Source organism: Plecotus auritus, assembly GCF_963455305.1.
Source record: "Plecotus auritus genome assembly, chromosome: 4".
Taxonomy (NCBI): Eukaryota; Metazoa; Chordata; class Mammalia; order Chiroptera; family Vespertilionidae; genus Plecotus; species Plecotus auritus.
The window spans coordinates 157,124,699-157,144,570 of NC_137775.1; the positions used below are offsets into that span (position 1 = coordinate 157,124,699).

At 38.7% G+C, this 19,872-nt stretch overlaps 1 protein-coding gene across 1 annotated transcript in view; it reads right to left on the reverse strand.

Annotated features, from left to right (window-relative positions):
* SEMA3E (semaphorin 3E) overlaps window positions 1-12,269 on the reverse strand; it is a 231,041-nt gene extending 218,772 nt beyond the window's left edge. Inside the window, exon 1 of the mRNA XM_080663867.1 lies at window positions 11,538-12,269. Within this exon, the coding sequence (XP_080519993.1) occupies window positions 11,538-11,652 (115 nt within the window). The 5' untranslated portion in view covers window positions 11,653-12,269. The remainder of the gene's footprint in view (window positions 1-11,537) is intronic.
* Window positions 12,270-19,872: the final 7,603 nt, after the last annotated feature.

Genomic DNA, 19,872 nt, shown 5'->3' on the forward strand with positions numbered 1-19,872 from the left:
ATTGGGGCAGGCCAGCTGGACCCCACCTGTGCACAAATTCATGCACCAGGCCTCTAGTATAAAAATAATAGGTATAGAATGATATAATAGTTAGGTATTTATGAATTTAAGTATACTTATCAAGACCAAGGCTGTCATTTGGAAACTTGAATAAATTATACCCTTCACCTGTGTGATGGAACTGAAGGGGAAAAATATGAAAAAAAGTAATATGAAAGGGAGGCTCCTTTGTAGCATCATCCCCAAAACTTAGCCCAGTGTTTCTCATGCTGACGTGCATTAAGAGGCACCTGCAGGGCTTGTGAAAAGCAGCCCCAGGATCACTGATTCAATAGGCCTGATCCAGCAGCTCCCAGGGGAGGCTGATGCAGCCAGTCTGGCCACTTTGTAGGGCACTGGTGTAACCCCAGCTTCTCTCTCCTCTCTGTTCCTCGTTTGAAGAGGAGCAGAAAAATCATCAACAACATCATCTCCTCTGCAATGAAATCCTGTTCAGCCTTTCCTCAGCTGGTTTATATGGCAGTGGCTCTACCTCTGAAAAAGTAAAGTAAGCCTTTATAATTTTGTCATTTTGACCATAACATGGAAGCCAAAATAAGTTTTGTTTGGCTTTTATTAAGAAGATATTAAACACCCAGCCTTTAATTATAGGCTTTAGGAATGATCTGAAGAAGTCATTTTATTCTGTCCACAAGATGTTGCCAAAAATATAATCCTTGCCCTCAAGGATCTTAAAATATATTTAAAGACAATCAGATAAATTAGAGAATATTATAAGCCAACACAATATCATACATCTCCATGGTACAGCTAAATTTTCTACAACAATCACATGAGATAGAAAGCCAGTGTTCCTTAGCCTCAAAAGTTCAATGATTTAGCAAGAAAAATACAGCATAAAATAGGAGACGCTGTGGATTCAAACCAGGATTTTTAAATTGTGTGCCCACACTCTTTCCACTAGAACATGCTAATAAAATTTCCAGAAGTGTTTTGGACAAATTAGTCACACTGGGAGGTCTGGTAAGGAGAGGAAAAGAGTCCCACTTTTCTAGAATTGAAAGGACCTCAGAAATCACATAGTCCATAATAAACTTTTTGACTCAGGGTTAGGAAAAAAGCAATCAGGAGGCATAAATAGCTACACTGCAATGCTGTCAGCCGCTTTGACTGCAGTTCCACAGTGTATCTTGGGCTTTGAATTTAAAGCCCTCCTCAGTTCCCATTATTTCCTGGGAGGGAACTGGTCAGGAAGGAAAGAGACAATATCCCCAGATGACCTCTATTTTCTCCCTCTTTTATTCCCATTTTCTTTGCTGCTGTTCTTTTCTGGTTCTGAAATTGGTCCAAACACCTAAAATCGCCACAGTGACTTAGCCTTAAGGATACTATTCCTCTACTCTAGCCTCTGAATAAAAACACCTTTTCATTTTGGTTTCGATGAATTAAAACTCAAAACTCAGGAAAAACATACCAAAAACTGCATCGAAGTAGACAGGTTTACATAAACAATATTCCAGTTAACTCAAGTGTAGCCATAGAATGGATGGCAGACACTGTTCCCGCCTGTTCAGTACTCCAGTGCCTTCCCTCTTCCATTCCCCACAGGCCCATGGTGCCTGGGAGCGCCAGCTTCGCGCTGGAGACATAGGCCAGACAAAGAGGACAAGAGCCAGGTAGCTGGTCAGCTATTCATTTTAACGTTCCATTTCCGGTCATGAACTGCAACAAATTTTGAAGGACTAATGAGTGCAATTACATTTTACACATCACATGTTCTATTCATTGAATGAGACAACAAAAAATAAAATATCGAAGGGCCAATAAATACATATCATTCACTGACAATATGTTTTCTTTCCTCTTCTGGTTTAAGATGAGGTAGAGAAAAAATATATCTATCTGGAAAAGTAAGTCAGGGAGGAGATAAAGAGAGGAAGAGGGGTGGTGACAACACAGATAGGTAATCAAAGAATGAGGCAATAAAAAAAAAAAAAAGGAAGGGAGTGTGGTCATCACCAGGAACAACAAGTGCATCAAAAAGTAGATTTAGATCAGTCATTGTCAGGGTTGGGGGTAGGTGCTAAATGGGTGGAGCTTAGAGGCTTTTTAAAAGGGCAGTGAAAATGCTCTGTATGATACCATCAAGATGGGTACATGTCATTATAAATTTGTCCAGATCTGTGGAATGTACAACACCAAGACCAAAGCCTAAGATACACTATGGACTGTGGGTGATTGAGATGTGTCAATGTCGGTTCCTCCATGGTAATAAATGTATCACTTTGGTGGGGGCTGGTGATAATGGGAAGGCTATGCATGTGTGAGGGCAGGTTTGGGAAATCTTTGTTTCTTCCTCTTATTTTTGCTGTGAACCTAAAACTTCTAAAAAAGTAAAAGTCTTGAAAAATTGGGGAGCAGGGGGAGTAGATTTAAAAGCAACCACAACAAAAGAACACTGATTACAGCTGGGAGAATATGGCTGGTGTGTTGGGAGGATGTCTGGAGGCCCCCGCTGCTTCCCTACAATGGAGCGCTGAGGGGCGTGATGGTGACTAGGCAGAGCGAGCCCTGGCCTTTCTCCTAATGTATGTTTTACCAAAGGAGCCATAAATAGTTGTTTGAGATTCCTTAGTTTCCTTGGTACTCCTCACCCCATCCCATCAGATTTCCCTTTAAAGACACTGCTCTACATCATTTGTTTTAGTCATATACCCACGTAATAGCATGAACTGAACACCTACTAAGTGTCAGGAACTGTGCCCTGTACCAGGCATCTTACCTAGGGGAAGGTAAAGCAGAAAGCGTTATTTCACTTTCAAAGCAAACACCACATGCTGGGCCACTAGCTGTTTATAGGCCTCTGTGTAGTTTAACTTTTTACAGTGTGATCTGGCCTTAGTAATATTAGTTCTTTTTGTGCTCACAAAGCTAGGTCTACAATTACCTTTGTTAGTAACTTGTTTACTTTGTGATTTTGGTCTGCTGTGTCCAAGGTTCCATCCAGTTCTACCTCTCCTTAAATTATCAACAAAATTCTACAGTAACTTACAGCCATGAGAGATGCCAACATCCCTTGTTCTTTCTAGTTAGCTATTCCAATAGGAGCTGGATTTCATAAAAGAAAAATCTTTACTTTCAAGTAAAAAAAAACCAACACACTGATGATTAAGGATCTTACCTTGTTTTAAGTTATAAATTAATAATTAACTCCTGATTGCTTTCTAACTAAAAAAGGAAAGCAGAGTAGGCCAATTCTCTCTGAACCTCTTCTGATTCATTGAGTATCGTAAGAAAAGCTTCCAAAGGGTTAAGTTTTCGCCACACTAATTTGCATTATTTCATTTAATCCTTTCAGGGTGCTACAAGTTATATATTACCCCATTTTAAAGATGAGAACATTACACTCAGGAAAGAGAAGTAACTTGCTCAGGTCATGCAGCCAGAAGCAAGATTCACATTAGATATGTCTCATTCAAAGTCTAGAGTTTTTAGGCATTGAAATTAGAATGTGAGAGTGTTTTGTACATAATACCTAGACCTAAACTAGCTTTCTACATGCACTTTGCCAAGGCTATAAGCTAAATCTTTGAGCAGAGAGCATTGATAGCTGAGAGTTTAGTTACCAGGGATAGAAGTAGAAATATATTTCCAAACCTCAGAAATCAGGCAAATCATGGATTTCTCTCTCTCTCTCTTTTCCCCCTATACTAATAGTGGAGACAAGATTACCAGGAAATGGGGCCACTTGGTGGGACTATACTATACTAGCCGTTAGAACTAAGGCAGCTGAAAACTTGAAACACAAATTGCCTTGGCCACCACCACGGTCCTATGAAATCAAGTTATGAATTCCACGGACATTTTGGTTCTTGAAATCATCACATTCTTTGACAGAAAATGTTCTCTCAATATCAAAGACTGTCACACTTGGTTCAAATGTGGTATTAACATATCATTTTCTTCATAGTCCAGAAAATCCAGCCTATAAAGTATCCAGTCTTATCACTATCAACCTTATCCTGGGAATAAAAAATACTGATATTTATAGTTTATCTTACACTTCAAATGTTATTTAAAACCACACTGTGAAAAAAAAATCATCATTAAAATAATCATCACCCTTTGTATAACTTATATAATATTCCAAAGTGTCAGGTGTTATACTAAAGCAACTTTTGGCCTTATCTATTGAAACCAAGAAGATAATCTTAATCTTCACTATGCACCTTTTGGGAAATGTTTAAGTGGTATAATTTCAGTTATGTTTTATTTTATGTCTTTGAGAATGAACTCACAAGAGTGCTTTAACACTGCAGTGGCTATGTATGATGGGGCATGCATGCATGGAAGTGCCATTTCTGGATTCCTGCAGAATAAATTCCTCTACTAAACCACAGTCTAGTTTTACACACAAAGATGAAGGAGTAAGTCTCTGCATGCCCTCCCACTAAGAACTCCCAATGATGGTTCCAGTAGATAGTTTTGATGAAATAAAGCTGGCTCAGCTGATGGTTAACAATCATTCTCACCAGCAATGAGCAATTGGATGTTTGGAGCCTTATTAGGTGGTCATAGAACTGAGGCCACCAAGTGATCTCATCCCATACAGAAAGAGAGGCCCTCCCCATTAAGTGCTCTTAGGCTAAGTGACAAAGCCAATAAGAACAGCAAAATAATAATATGGCAGCACAAATTTTTGACAGAATATTTCATTGTGACAACATGATTGCTGCATATATTTATTAGTCAAAGAAGTATTGGTTCTTTATTATATACTAGAGGCCTGATTGGTTCTTTATTATATACTACAGGCTGCTGTCGTGGCCACGGGCCAAGCCCATTGTGGCTTTGTCTGGAAGGAAGGACGTCCAGAAGGATGTCCAGTCTAATTAGCATATTACACTTTTATTATTATAGATGGGACACTGTCCTCAAAAAATTTTTAAGAAATGATTTTATACTAAATTATTTTTAGTCCAGAATTGGTCCAGTTCATTTATAAATTCCACTTACTGCTGTACTTCACTCTGACCTCCCCTCACTCTGTTTCTATGCTAAAGGATAATTGTTTTCCCAATGTAATACGCAACATTCAAATAAGAACTAAAAATATCATAAAGCCATTCAGGGGCTTTTGTATATCCAGATATACTTCTGTGATGCACAGGCAATATTTTTCTGTAACAAATATCTACACTAATAAAAGAGAAACATGCAAATTGACCGTACCTCCACTATGCCCACAAGCCACGCCCACAAGCCATACTCACTCAATCAGGAGTGAGTATGCAAATTAACCCAACCAAGATGGTGGCGGCTACGGAGGTGGACCAAGCAGGAGGCTTGGGTTGCCCTGGCGATGGAGGAAGCCAAGCTTCCTGCCTGCCCTGGCCGGCCCTGGACTCCACTCAAGGCTACAAAGTTTCAATTATAGAAGATAAATAAATCCCAGATACTTGCTTCCAGCTGGCCCAGGCCTCCACTCAAGGGTGCGCTGAAAAAAAAAGAAAGAAAAAAAAAGGGGTTGGGGGTTTGGGTCGCCAGAGGGTGATCAGGCCAGGATGGGATGGCAGTTGTGGGTGATCAGGCTGGTGGGGGGCAGGGCGGTTGGGGGTAAGAAGACCAGCAAGCGGGCCAGTTGGGGGTGAGCAGGCTGTCAGTGGGGGTCAGTTGGAGGTGATCAGGACAGTGGAGGGGGGCAGTTTGGAGTGAGCAGGCCAGCAGGGGGGCAATTGGGGGCAAGCAGGCCAGTGGGGAGGGAATGTGGGGGTGAGCAGGCCATCAGGGGAGGGCAGTTAAGGGTGACCAGGACGGCAGAGGAGGGCAGTTGGGGGAGACTAGGCCAGCAGGGGAGGGCAGTTTGGGGGGACCAGGCCTGCAGGGGAGGGTAGTTGGGGGGGACCAATCCTGTAGGGGAGGACAGTGGGGGGGCCAAGCCTGCAGGGGAGGGCAGTTAGGGGCAATCGGGCCAGCAGGAGAGCAGTTAGGCGTCGATCAGGCTGGCAGGGAAGTGGTTAGGGGCAATCAGGCAGGCAGGCGGGAGATCAGTTGGGAGCCAGCAGTCCTGGATTCTGAGAGGAATGTCCGACATCCCTCAAGGGGTCCCAGATTGGAGAGGGTGCAGGCTGGGGTGAGGGACACACCCCCCCATGCACGAATTTTGTGCACCGGGCCTCTAGTAAAAATATAAAGAATAGCACTATCTAAATTCTTACATAGATTTCTTCTATAGAATGTATATTCTGTGTAAACCAAACTCAACAAAACATATTGTAATTTCTTTCATCTTACCCATTGGCTTAAAAAACAAAACAAAACATACCAAAAAGCTGTTTTCTAATAAATACACTACTTAATTCTCACTGATTCTCCCTAATGGAGATCTGGGCATGAAAGTTTACATTTACTCCTGGGTCCTACTTTAACTACTTTCTTTATGAATCATGCCTTATGACCAGTTTTTATTTATTAACCACACAGAGATGTGTGACTAATGTCACTATTGATACTACCTCCTTACGGGCTGAAGAAACAAAGCTATGAGCTGGGTCAGGAAAAACTGGCTCAGTCACTGCCTCTTTTTTATTTGCCCTAGATATAAAATACCACAGTCTTCAGGATGATCGTTCAAAACATATATATATATATATATATATATATATATATAGTCCTCTTCTAAAATTATATCTCAATTTTTTCCATATAAATAAAAAATTCTAAAACATATGGTATAAAGTGAATATGTATAATAAATGAATATATGCACACTTTTAAGTATATATATTTTTACTGATTTCAGAGAGGAAGGGAGAGCACACCCCCCACTGGGGATTGAGCCCTAAACCTGGGCATGTACCCTAACCAGGAATCAAACCATCATCTCCTGATTCATAGGTTTACAATTAACCACTGAGCCACACCAGCCAGGCTATGCACACTTTTATAGTAAAAAAATATTGGCTGTGAATGTTGTAAAAATGCACAGGTGATACAATCATCTTCTAAATTATAACTAGAGGTAAAAGGGATGGAATTTGGAGTGAATGCAATCTATCAAGAGAAACCATACATTTTTATGCTCATTAAGACCAAGTTCTGTCTTCTATATTAGCATTATCTTTGCACTTATTTTTATTGATTTTTTAAGAGAGAGAGGAAAGGAGAGGGAGAGAGAGATAGAAACATCTATGAAAATTATCAATCACCAATAGGCTGACTCCTGTATGCCCCCTACTGGGGATCAACCCCACATACCAGGCATGTGCCCTGGCTGAGAATCCAACTAGCGACCTCTTGGTGCATAGGACGATGCGAACCAACTGAGCCACACCTTTATATTGATATCCAAACTCATGCCATTCCCAAAGGTTTTCCTCTGTAGGACACACTTCTTTTCAACCTTCTCAGTTTATAGCAGTCTTTGGGAAACATTAATAATGCAATTTCTAGATTATAAATTGCTTTCACAGATATTGTTGCTCTATTTAATTCTCTCAGAAACCCAGTAAGATATACAGGGAAAGCATCATCACTATCCCTGTTTCCAAATTAAGGAAGCTGCAGCCCAATTACCATTAGTATAAGTGGAAGGGTTTGAGCTAGAGTAGAGATCTTTGACTTCAAATTCTGAGTTCTGAACCATGAGCAATCTGTATTAATTGCTTATAATATCCACATATACTAACACTCTCTATCGCACTTTCGATATGTATGGATATATATTCGATGTTCAAATCTACATTTATAATGGCTGTATATTTCAGGAATGATCTCCTGCCATTTCCATGCCTTTATTTAGCTATCTTTTCATTGAACATCCTGGGAGAACATCCTCTGCCTAAGCAGCCATTCTCCCTTGGCTTCTGTGATGTGTCGTTCCTTATTGGGGCTTTGAACACCCACCCCATCTGCCAAGCTCCCTTGATTGAATTTCTGGGGCTTTCCATGTGCGTTGGGATTTCTTCTATGACATGCGGCTCTGCTCCTTTGTTGTTTTCTTCTTTGAGCTCCATTATCAGGAAGGTTATTTTTGTCTTCCCTGTAACCTCATTAATGCAGGATGGTGAAAGATAAGGAGAGAGCAGACATCAACAGAGGGAAGTGGCTGAATCCACCAGGACTCTTCTCTCTTTATTCCCTCTTTCCTTCATTTTTGTCATGAGGTTCATAGCTATTTTTCAAAGAAATTCTTGGGGCAGAATAGTATAAATCTGTATTAATTACATCAATATTAGCCTCTTTAGGGTATTTGCTATAAAGTTGGCTATCATGTTTAAATATTCATAAATTTTTAAATACTTGCTGTTAATCTCACTCAGATCTTTACTGAAAATTCTTACAGAGCAGGACAAAAAATCCTGCCATGTTAATCCTTGCTATGTCTTTATTTGTTAACTCCATTTATCTTGTACCTATAAAATACATTAAAAGATGTATGGCCTTCTCCAATTTGGCTCAGTGGATAGAGCATCGGCCTGCAGACTAAAAGGTCCCAGGTTTGATTCTGGTCAAGGGCACATGCCCAGGTTGTGGGCTGGATCCTCAGTATGGGGCGTGCAGGAAGCAGCCAATCAGGATTCTCTCTCATCATTGATGTTTCTATCTCTCCCTCTTCCTTCCTCTCTGAAATCAATAAAAATATTTAAAAAAAAAAATATATATATATATATATATATGCAATGCTCCAACAAGAGTAAATATCTCATCTTTTTACCCACTAGCCTTGCCCTATTTTAGCACATTTACTGAAGATTTGAGTAGAGGGTATATGCAGTAAGAAGAGGGAGGAATTTAACTTCATCCTTCTGTGGGCAGAGGGCAGTGGGAAGTAAGGGAGATGATGCTTCATATCTGATACCAACTTTCTGCCCTGTCTCCCCCATTCTTTGCCTTTCCCCCCTTTTAATCCAATGGTCTCTTCTCAAGCTCTGTTTAAGAACATGCCACTTTCAAAGATAGAGATGGGTAGAGAAGAGAGAAAAAGAGAATTCTTGGGCTTTTTTTTCTGAATGTATTTTTATATAATTTAACTCAAGCTTTGTATATGACTCTTTGGGAAGAGACACTAGGCTTGTGGTTTCAAATATCATCTTGACAATGAAGGATACAAGAAAAATGTTGTCCTTCTCGCATGTGGCATAGACCACAGCTATGAAGTGAATCCTTAGATTAATCCTGTAGGCCACCCCCAGGCCAGTGGCTCAGGCAGCAGGGCAGAGGTGCTACGTTCCTTGTATCCAGTGCCTCTTATGTTGAAGGATCATGCACCTGCTTATAATATTAACTACCTAATTCATCAACTACTGAAATGTCCCCATTTTTATATCATTTAAGATAGCAAAAGATTATACTACGAGATAGCCTACCCTTAGCTTTCAGATACTTCTAAATGTCCATTAATTCCGAAGTGTAGACAGGTAAATGCCCTCTTCACACGTCACTGATGGGGCTGCATCTTCCTGCTCCGATAGTGCATTGGCTTTCCCTCTCACAGAAGCACCTGTGGTGCAGCAGGCATTTGCTGCTGCATCTACAGTGTGATCTCTCAGCTGCCTTTGCTAACTAAACTGCACAGGTGAGAACAATTCTATTTTCAGGCAACCTTATTCTGTCTTTGTATAAAAGCACAATATTGCACATATTCAGCTAGTGCCAGTAAAGCCAAAGGGAAATCTTGTAGTTTTCAGTCTAGTGTAGACATAGATACTAGCAGTTCTACTCCCACACCGTTTAAGACAACTCATAAAATAAGTTACAGTTATTCCTTTGATTAGGAGAGATTTAGTGAAGGTGAGCCTAATAACTACATTATGCACAGCATTTCATTACATTAGAGAGTTTTGGTATTCTCTGACCAAATTCTTATCCCTCTAATGAACTATTCTAATGAGATTTCTTTGAAAACATATTGATATTGATCTACCAAAAAATAAGAGCCCTAATAATGAAGTTAATTCCAGGCATAACAGAAATGGTAGCTTGCCAAACTGACAGCTTATCCACTTGTTTACATAAGGAAAATAATCCATTTATTATGCTTTTTTTCTGACATCCTTACTTGTTCATATTCCATCACATCACATTTCTACACATGGCTATATTTGATCATTACTTCTTAGAAATATGCATTTTGATACATACTATGATACATCTTCCCAAATCAAATGATGTATACTAATGCTACACACTATATTTTAAATAGATTACAAATTTAATGTCAATGTGTCTCTTAAATTCATATTACCTACTGAAGAGTGTTATAGAAAATCTATTTAAACTAAAAAAAAAAAAAAATCCACAGATTTTAGCTATTCTAAAAATGAGAAATTTCTATAGTCAAAATTAAAAGACAAAAAGATCAATCATGTCATTTAAAACTGAGAGAGGCCTTCCTTTTTGTTTCTCCTACTGATAAACATTATACCTTTATTTAAAAAAAAAAAATACAGGCTTCTGTTCTTCCTGCAAGGGGGGGAGGTGGGCGGGGCGGGGAGGGGGAGGGGGGACAGGCAATTTGAAAGCTTACACAATTGAATTGAAAAGTGGTTCTTATGTAATTCTTCTGTTGCATCTATTATCTGTCTCAATGTTGGTAATAATAAATACTTATTTCCTGAAAATTTATTCCAAATTTCTTTTAAGTCAGCAAAGTCACTTTCTCAGAGTGTGGGTTTTGTTTGTTGCTGATTTGTTTGTTTCTTTACAGGAGGAATCACCAAACCTATTCATGATTGGCTTTTACTGATCCTATGCAAAAGCTGTCTTTTGATCATTTATTTATGACTAAAAGCTGCTTTAAAAGACATAGTGGCACAATAAAATATTTAAGCACTCTGATAGATCAGCAGGTAAGCAATATGAACTTACATTAAAAAGAATAGATACTAATGAATAGTCTCCAGTATTTTAACCAATAGATATCAGTTTACAAGAATTGCAAATAAACTCTGGATTTATTTTATTTTTTTGCCACACACACAAAAAAAAAATATTCTAATAATTCAACAAGAAAGCTAATTTATTTCAGTTGTTAGTCATTTTAATTACATCACTTTGCTATCATGAGTAAGATATCATTTTGCTTCTCAGGAATTTCCTCCTCCTCTCCTCCCCATTATGGACAACACCAAACAACAAAACCAGTTGCACCTCTATTTCTAAAGCCCTTCCCATCCTTGTTCCCCATAAATTGGTATTTAGATACCAACTGATAACTCGGTTGATTCAGCCCCTCAGGGCTATTAACAACCTGATTCCTACCCCTTCTGTTGTGTCTGCTGGTGAGTGAAGTTCTCACTAATAAAACCTAATATTTACAAGACAAAAATAACATCTGTGAGTTGGCACGTGATTTTGTACTACCTTTAATTCAGCTCTGATAAGTGTGACATACTCATTATCGGTACTTAGAATCCTAAGTCAGTTTTGCGATCATTGTTCAGGTGCATGTTAAGGGTCTGGGAAGACCAGAGATCTATGTTGAATGACTTTAATTTTATTTCTTTTTATCGAAAGGATCTGAGAAGGTGACCTACCTTTATGTGTCAGGCGTAAGCGGGGCTGCGTGGTATCAGCTGTGTGACCTCCTGTCCAGAGCTCCAGTAGGTACCCCCACAGGAGCCAGGTGAGAAGGTGCCCGGGCGATGCCATGCTGCCGCTCGCCCTGCAAGCCCTCCGATCCTCAGCGTACGGCGGTCTGAGTTTTACTCAGGACTCCCCTCCAGGGGCAGCGTGGGAGAGGCTTTGTCAGAAATCGCACGCCTTGTCATCAGAAAGCACAGTTCCAAAGTGCCATTTGTCAGGCGGTATTTGGATATGCAAAGCCTTTCTTTCCTCCGGACAGTTGTTTATAAGCCCGGAGCAAGAGGACATTCCAAGGAGCGAGTCTTCGGAGCCATGTCCTGCACTCTCCCCGGGAACGACGCGGTAGATCCAGAAAGAAACTGCGTTTTGTAGCCACTTCTGCAAGCAGTTGGTTCAGCAAGGAGCCCCCAGCACACGCACTGCCTTCCTCCTGGGAGCTCTGCTCCCCGGCTCCCTGAAGCCTCTCCAAGTCCGCCTCTTGCACCGACTTGCCAAGCAGCTAGTTTTCATTCACCTTTCACCCTGCTAATTAAAAACAAGATGTGCCATTCCCACTAGGAGTTGCCGATCCACCCTGCAGGGATGGGGAGCTGTCAGCGAGCTGTGTTTACGGGGAAAGTTCAGGCAGGGTTGAGCGGACTTGCTGTTTCTAGGAAGTGTTTCTGCTGCACGTGCCCCGCTCCCACCCGCCCGCCCAGCTCCAGGCCCGCGTCACTCCTCAGCCAGGAGGCAAGTCCCCTAGTGATGGGGAAGGGGGCTCGGGAGGGAGAATGGCACAGAACAGGCGGGTGATTTCAGAATGTGTCACAGAAGAGGATGCTGTGTCAGGGAGGGCTTCTGAACGCCCAGTCACCAAGAGTAACCCTTGAATAAATACAAATCCACTTTAAGTCCTCAGTTTGTCACTATCTAGTACCGAAATTGATTTTTTAGAGTTTCTGCGGAGATTTTTTTTTTTTTTACATTTATGGCTTTTTATATTGATGACATCTTACAAATGTTACTTTCAACTCTTATAAGGGAAGTGTGTTTCAAAACCCTGAAAAAAATGTTCTCTCTCATAGATGTGCTGGAACTAATTATTTTGCTGAGGCAAATTCTTCAGATCAATTTGAAGCAAATCATAAATTTTATCTCGAATTTAAGAAGAATTCAATTTTCAAGTACTTTGCTCCTAGATAAGGTAACTATGGTAAAGTTGAGATTCTCTAACCAACAGACCCCCAAAAAGCAGGTATCAGGAAACTCAGGATGTGACATACCTTAGGGTTCAACTGCTATGCACTTTCAGAGTTTATTTTCCTAGACACTACTTTGTGTAAATAAGCTTAACACAATGGGTCAACTTTACAATCTACTTTCAATCAATCTCAAAATCCAAACCAAACACTCTGTAGCTGTTGGCATGGAAATGAATAGGATTATTTTGAGATACCAATAAACTTAAATAGATATTTGATTTGAGAGTTAGATGATAAACAAATTTCAACTATGATTACATGTTTTCTTCTGCGTTTGAAATGATAATGATTAAGGAAGCGTCTTTGAGAGGTGTGTTTTGTTTTTTTTAATCATGAAATGGTTACAAAAAGATAATTCAGGGTTACCCTGACGTTTTGCATTCTATACAAGCGAATGTAGAGCCGGGCATGCTCTACCCATTTTCTTAAGCATGATATAGTCAGTTACAAGCAGAGTATATTTAGCAAAATGTAAATGTCACTGGGTATTATAAATAATTAGAGTTCTAAGGTCTACAAAAGATTACAAACTCTAAACATTATTTAACAGGAACGCGACCATGAAGTATTTAGAGACTTTTAACCTGGGGTGGTCTCTGGAGGCACTTGCATATTTTAAAAGCCAGTCAGATGAGCTACAGAGCTAAAGGTTGTCGTAAATGTGATATACCGTACCTTTGGAATCCTCTTTCATTTTCTTCCAGAATTGAAGTAACCAGAAAATAAATAGCAGTTTTACACGTATTATCTAATGGTAGGATTCTGGAAAAGTAAATATGATGCATATAACTTTTATTACAAATATATGGCTGCTCTCATAAAATTAAATCCTACCTAAGATTACACAGTGCCTGTCCTAAATCAGCTATGGAACAGAGGCAATGCAAGATATATCCCATTTCATTAGGGTACAAAATTCACACCATCATATATCAGTGCAGGAATACATGTTACGAATGCCAGTTATATACATACAAGCTACATACCAAAATTCATCTTCAGTTTCACATGTTATTCTTCATCTTAGGTTAGCAAGACAATGTGTCACATGCCATAGTAATGAGTTCCTTTGGTTTTCTCAACATGTGCTTTGGTTTATCCTCTGTCATCAATGTCATTGCTTATTCCCTTTAACTCCTTTCTCTATCCTTCTACCTTTCTCATTAACCTATAGGAAACACACAGATGATGCCAGAAAGTGACTATTAAAAAGAACAAAAAAACAAAACTAAACATCCAGAACTTTCCATGTAACTTTAGCCCCTGGCAATGAAATGAAGAGTCTTTGACACCAAATCTGTCATTCACATCATAAAATAAGAACCGTCAGAAGCAGGGTAATCACATAATTTGTCTTCCAAATAAGGTATGTTTGAGAGTCAAAGAGCCTTCTATTCATGATTACATGCAAACTAAGAATATTATAAATAAATCAGGATATCAAAGTCACCTACTTGTGAAAGATAGCTAGGTATCATTGGAAAATATGGAAATGAAAAAAAAACAAACAACAACAAACACTTGACACCACCAACAGTGAATGAAGAGCTTTAGTGAACAACAGAGCTTTGGTACTAGCAACAATACCTGTTGATATTATTATAGTTGATTTGAAAAGAGCTAGACTACCAGTTTGAATACATTAGACAACATAAAAAATTAAAAAAAAATAAAAACAGGCGAGGAGGGAAGTGGCAATTCTGAAGGTATTGCCTGACAGGTCAAATGTCTCATTCCCAAATCTTAACCCTTTATTGCTAGTGTCACAACACTGTATGAAGGACAGCTCAGCCTGGCAGTGAGAGAAAAAGGGGAATGGAGTACTCCTTGGGAGTTCTGGGCTCTCCCGTGGTGGCTCTGTCACTGGTCCCCAGATTGTACAGGCAGCTGGCCTCTGAAACCATCCCTCACAGTATGTGGCCCTAGACCAGCCGTGGGCAAACTACGGCCTGCGGGCCGGATCCGGCTGTTCTATCCAGTTCTCTTGCTCTCCCCTCCGCTCCTTTACTTTGAATTTATATTAGTTCACACAAACACTCCATCCATGCTTTTGTTCCGGCCCTCCGGTCCAGTTTAAGAACCCATTGTGGCCCTCAAGTCAAAAAGTTTGCCCACCCCTGCACTGTCTGCTGCTGAATCCTGAAGGTACTTGTTAAAAGATGAGATTCCTGTGCCCAGCCCATATTCCTGGATTGCCAAATTGTATGTACTAGAATTTGAGTTTTACTATGATTTCGTTAGGTCAGTGTTATTCAAACATTTAACATCTGTTGATCACTTTCACCATTTTTATCATGATAGTGTAGTATCTGCAATTAAAATTTAACTTAGCTTACATTTCCTCATAGGCTTGTTGTGCTACTTAGAGTTTTCAAATACATGTGAAAAAAACAGCAAAAATTGTAAAAGGTTATCTCTCTACCACTTAAAATGATCTCACATACTATGGGAGATGGTACTAACTAATGGCCTCAAGAATAGCCATTCCTTCTTTCCTTACCCAGAAAGATGAGAGATTAAAGATATATATATATATATATATATATATATATATATATATATATATGAAATTGTACTTCCCAGTTCCTTGGCAGCTTGTCTAATTTTGACCAAATAAATGTAAGCAAAAGTGATGTGTATCACATCTGGCCTGAGGCACTGAAATACTTCTAAGTAATTCTTCTATTTCTTTCTACAGCAAAGGAGCAATCATGAAATCTAAGCATCTTGGATGATTGAATCTCCACATTAAGGACAGTGCCTTGGAAAGTTACCCAGACCCACAGCCAACTTTATATGAGCAAAAACTAAACATATGTTATGTTAAGCTGTTAGGTTTATTTGTTACAACAGCACAGCATAGCCTCTTCTGACTAAATGCATACATTAACCTACCGTGCTTTGGGAAACATGCTCTTGGACACACATATAGCGTGAACAAGCACTGATACTGTATTCCTTCCTATCTGTCCATAAAACTACTTTAGCAGAAGTGTCTAAGACAGCCAATGATAGATGTGGATCCTTGGGGGCTATGTAAAAGATAAAGTGATCCCATATCTCATTTCTAGAATGGGATGGGATATGCCCTTGGATTTTCTCTGAACATTGTACACAAAAATTATGTTGTAAGCAGTATTTATAGGTGGACAACATAGTACGACATCTCAAGAACATTATGATTAAAACCATTAGTATACCAAAGTATCACAATAGCAATGATGAGGATTCTTTTTATAACCAAAGATAAACTTTATCTACAGCAGCCATGGCATTTCAGGTTCACTAATCCTTCTACTCCCGCCAGCCCTGCAACATCTCAAATGTCCCAGTATGGCCTGCTATTGCTGCTGCTGGGTTTTGCAGGCAAGACTGCTGATGCATTTTTGGGTCAGTCAGTTCAGATGCCTTGTGTCACAGACTCTGTAAGGGTTCCAGAAGTCTGGATTGACTATTTCCCACATTCACTGATTCAGGAAGTTGAGGAAAAATAGATAATTCAATCATGTCTGATTTGTTTATGTGTGACATCCCATCAATCATACCATCCAGGATCCAATCTAGTCACCTGCCTGAAAGAGATTTGGCTGATGCCATTGTGATGTCATCATTTAGATAACTAGCAGTTCAATAAATTTGCCTTATATTTTTCCGTTTTGATCATCTATTCATTAAATTTGAGCAAAATGTATACTTTACAGAATTTCAAATTCTTTGTTTCTGACTCACACTAGGTTTATTCCAATTTTCTCTTTGGTTCTTGACTACAAGAAAAGCAGAAAAGGCATTTTGAGCATTTAATGCCAAGTGTTGGTTTTAATTGATTTCAATCAGAGAGCAGCGATGGTTCTCATGCTCTCTCTATGGGAAAATAAAATTGCTATGTGTGTCATTAACACTGAAAATCCTTTAATTGATCAGTCCTGAGAGTTTTCTCTATATTCCTCCTTATAAAGTTATAGAGAAATCCTAAAAAAGACAGAATTCCAATCACTGGCTTAAAAAATGCAACAGAAACCTCCATCATATATTGTTTTTCATGTCTGTTGTAACGTATTTCTGTGTTATTGGTGCCACCAATGGTGAATTGTTTATACTATACTAGAGGCCTGATGCACAAAAATTCGCGCAAGGGGCTTGGCCCCCCGCCGTGGCCGTGGCCTCCACCTCTGCCTCAGCCCCCGCCCGCCGCCACAGCCGCCTCGGCCCTCGCAACCCCAGCTTCATCCAGAAGTTCGTTGGGAAAGACGTCCAGTCTAATTAGCATATTATGCTTTTATTATTATAGGTGACTAGTATCCTCAAAACCTAACACCATACACCAAACTGATTCCAATCTAATGGAATGAAAATAATGAGTACTGTTCATTTGTTATTTTCTCTATGCTGAGCACTGTGAAAAGCACAATTATACAAAATTCATTTTAACCCAGACAACAACCCTATGCCATAGATATTATTTCTATTGCCACTTATCCGTAGGAAGAATCTGGAACACAGATATTAAGTAACTGGTCTGAGGTGAAATACCTGTGAGCAACAGAACTATCAGTTTAAACCCAGACTAGGGCCTGTGTTCCAACCCTTACACTTGCCCTCTCAGAGAATATTGTTTAGATAAAACTTCACGAGGATATTTTCAAATTTCTACACTAACAGAATTAATTTTTAGTAAATTTTAATATAAACTGTATATGGCTTTAAAATAAAAACCTTTCAAGGCAATCATCAGTCTCTGTGATTAATCTCACCAGGTAAGTTCTCCATCCAAGGTTGTGTCAGATGGTTGAGAATACTCTTCATCCATTTCAGGTGATAGACTGTCAGCTGCACGAATTTTAGTATTTGTTTAGTTGACCAGACACTGGCCCTTGAAGGCTATCAGGTCTGATAAGAGTCTTCTTAGCTTGGCAATCAGGCACAACGCTGGAGCTAAATGCAGTAGGCAAAATTATTAAAGAACACGTTTCTAAGAGAACTAAGAAAATTATTACTTTAAGAAAAATTGCCAGGCAATCATAGTTACTCTTATTTGTGGAAATATAAGGTATGTAAATGCACACACACACACACATACACACACACACACATTCCTAGTTATGGTTATAAGAGAATAAAAAAGTTTCCAAGAAAGAGTTTAAAGGTAATAAATCACTTACAAATAGTTACTAATGTTTATATTATTTTTTCTAAAAGATTCTAAGATTTTCAAACAATGTTGATACTAATGCATGTAAAATAAAGACAACATTTTATACTCAGACCACTTAATAAATAGACTCAGTATGAGACCAATAATAAGTAAAATAGAAACCCATCCGTGGACTTCTTTAATGTCATTCTAGAATTTAAGACTACATATATTTTTTGTCTTCCTGGAAAAAAGTGATCTAATTCTTTCAAGGTCAGTTTGTGGATTATTTACTTAAAAAAGAAAAAAAAAGGAGAGAAAGAAGGAGGAGGAAAATAAGAGATAATTCCATGTAACTAAAATATCTAAAATTTTTTTTTCTTTAAATCCTTGTTGATTTTCTTTATGATCCCCATTGTTTTTTAGATACAACTGCTGAAGCCAGACCAGTTGGCAAGGAGTAATTTATTGTGTATTATTGAGTGTATGATATTTGTGAGACACTCTGTTTAGCTTAAGATATTTAGAAACCCCAAATCAGTTTCTTTCTGTTAATTATTGGAATCATTTCTTTAGTTGTTCACTTTGTCTTGACAGAGGGTATATGTCCAAGGTGTAAGCATTAAATTAAAAAGAAAAAGTGTCCCATTATGAAAGAAAAGAAAGGACTTAGATAAAGCCAATGTGATTATCCATCAGTCAGTTGGCAAGAAACTAAGCCAAAGAGCCAAATATTTTGCAATATATTATAACGTCTTCAATTGTCATACAGTTGGCAGAAAGATATAACATTTTATATATCATAAAGCTGCCATCAACTCAATGAATATACCTGTTTCACATTAAAGTAAATGGAAACAAGTACTAACTTTAAAGTTGTGAAGAATCTGACAAAAAATCAGAATATTCAAAATAAATCATATTTTGGCTATGAAAGTGAATTTCAGAGTTCAAAGGAATCACAGTGACCAAGGAAAAAAATCTGGCAGAAGTCCTCTAAGGCCTCTTCTCCCCCGCTGTACTGCTTTCCCTTAATACCATTCCAAATAACCATTTATGGAAGAGAGGATATAATACATAGATAAAAAGAATGTGACGTTGAACCCACTGGTGAGATCGCAAAGATGAAACAAGAAAAACCAAACTCATTATTTCATGTCACCTTTCATTTAGCTTTACTATAATTTCCACACATGATTTGGCAAACCTATTATTGTGCATGAGCCAGATTTTTCATAAGGCAGGATTTCAGGTATAGTGCCTTTTCTTTTGAATCTGTTGTTTCCTTGTTGGAATTATTTTTGACAGGCAGTATGAGTGGTTACTTTGCATTCACCAGTAGTTGTAATTCTGGCTTGTTGTGTCCCAGTACATAACACTAGCACCATATGCAGGCCAAGACTGGAACTACATGTTTTCAGTTGTAAACAAAACCACATTACAAATCTGTTCATGTTCACAATTTATTCCTTATTACAAAATAAAGAATGCGCGTTATGCCATAATAATGTGGCACCTTATGTTCTGAGCATAGTCCCTTTTCATGGCTGTTCGAATGGGTCTTGTCAGTTAAGGGGGAAAGGATTTAAACCTTCCTTGTAAAACCTTCAAGACAAGAGTTTGAAGATTTCTATTCAAGAAAAAAAAAGTTTTAACAAAAGGCTTAGAATTTTGAAGAGATAACCATAAATATGTCAGAAACAAAGGTAATAAATATGAAAATATGTCTTGTGATAATGTATTGATTAAAATTTAGCAAACTCAGTTGAAATTTTGATAGTTTGGAGAACTCTAAAATTAATCATCCCTAATTTTATGACTCTGTGTCATATACCTAAAGCATCTGTAATATTATTATTTTTACTATCAGACAAGGATACAATTTCATATCAATATGTTTTCTTCATATTATCC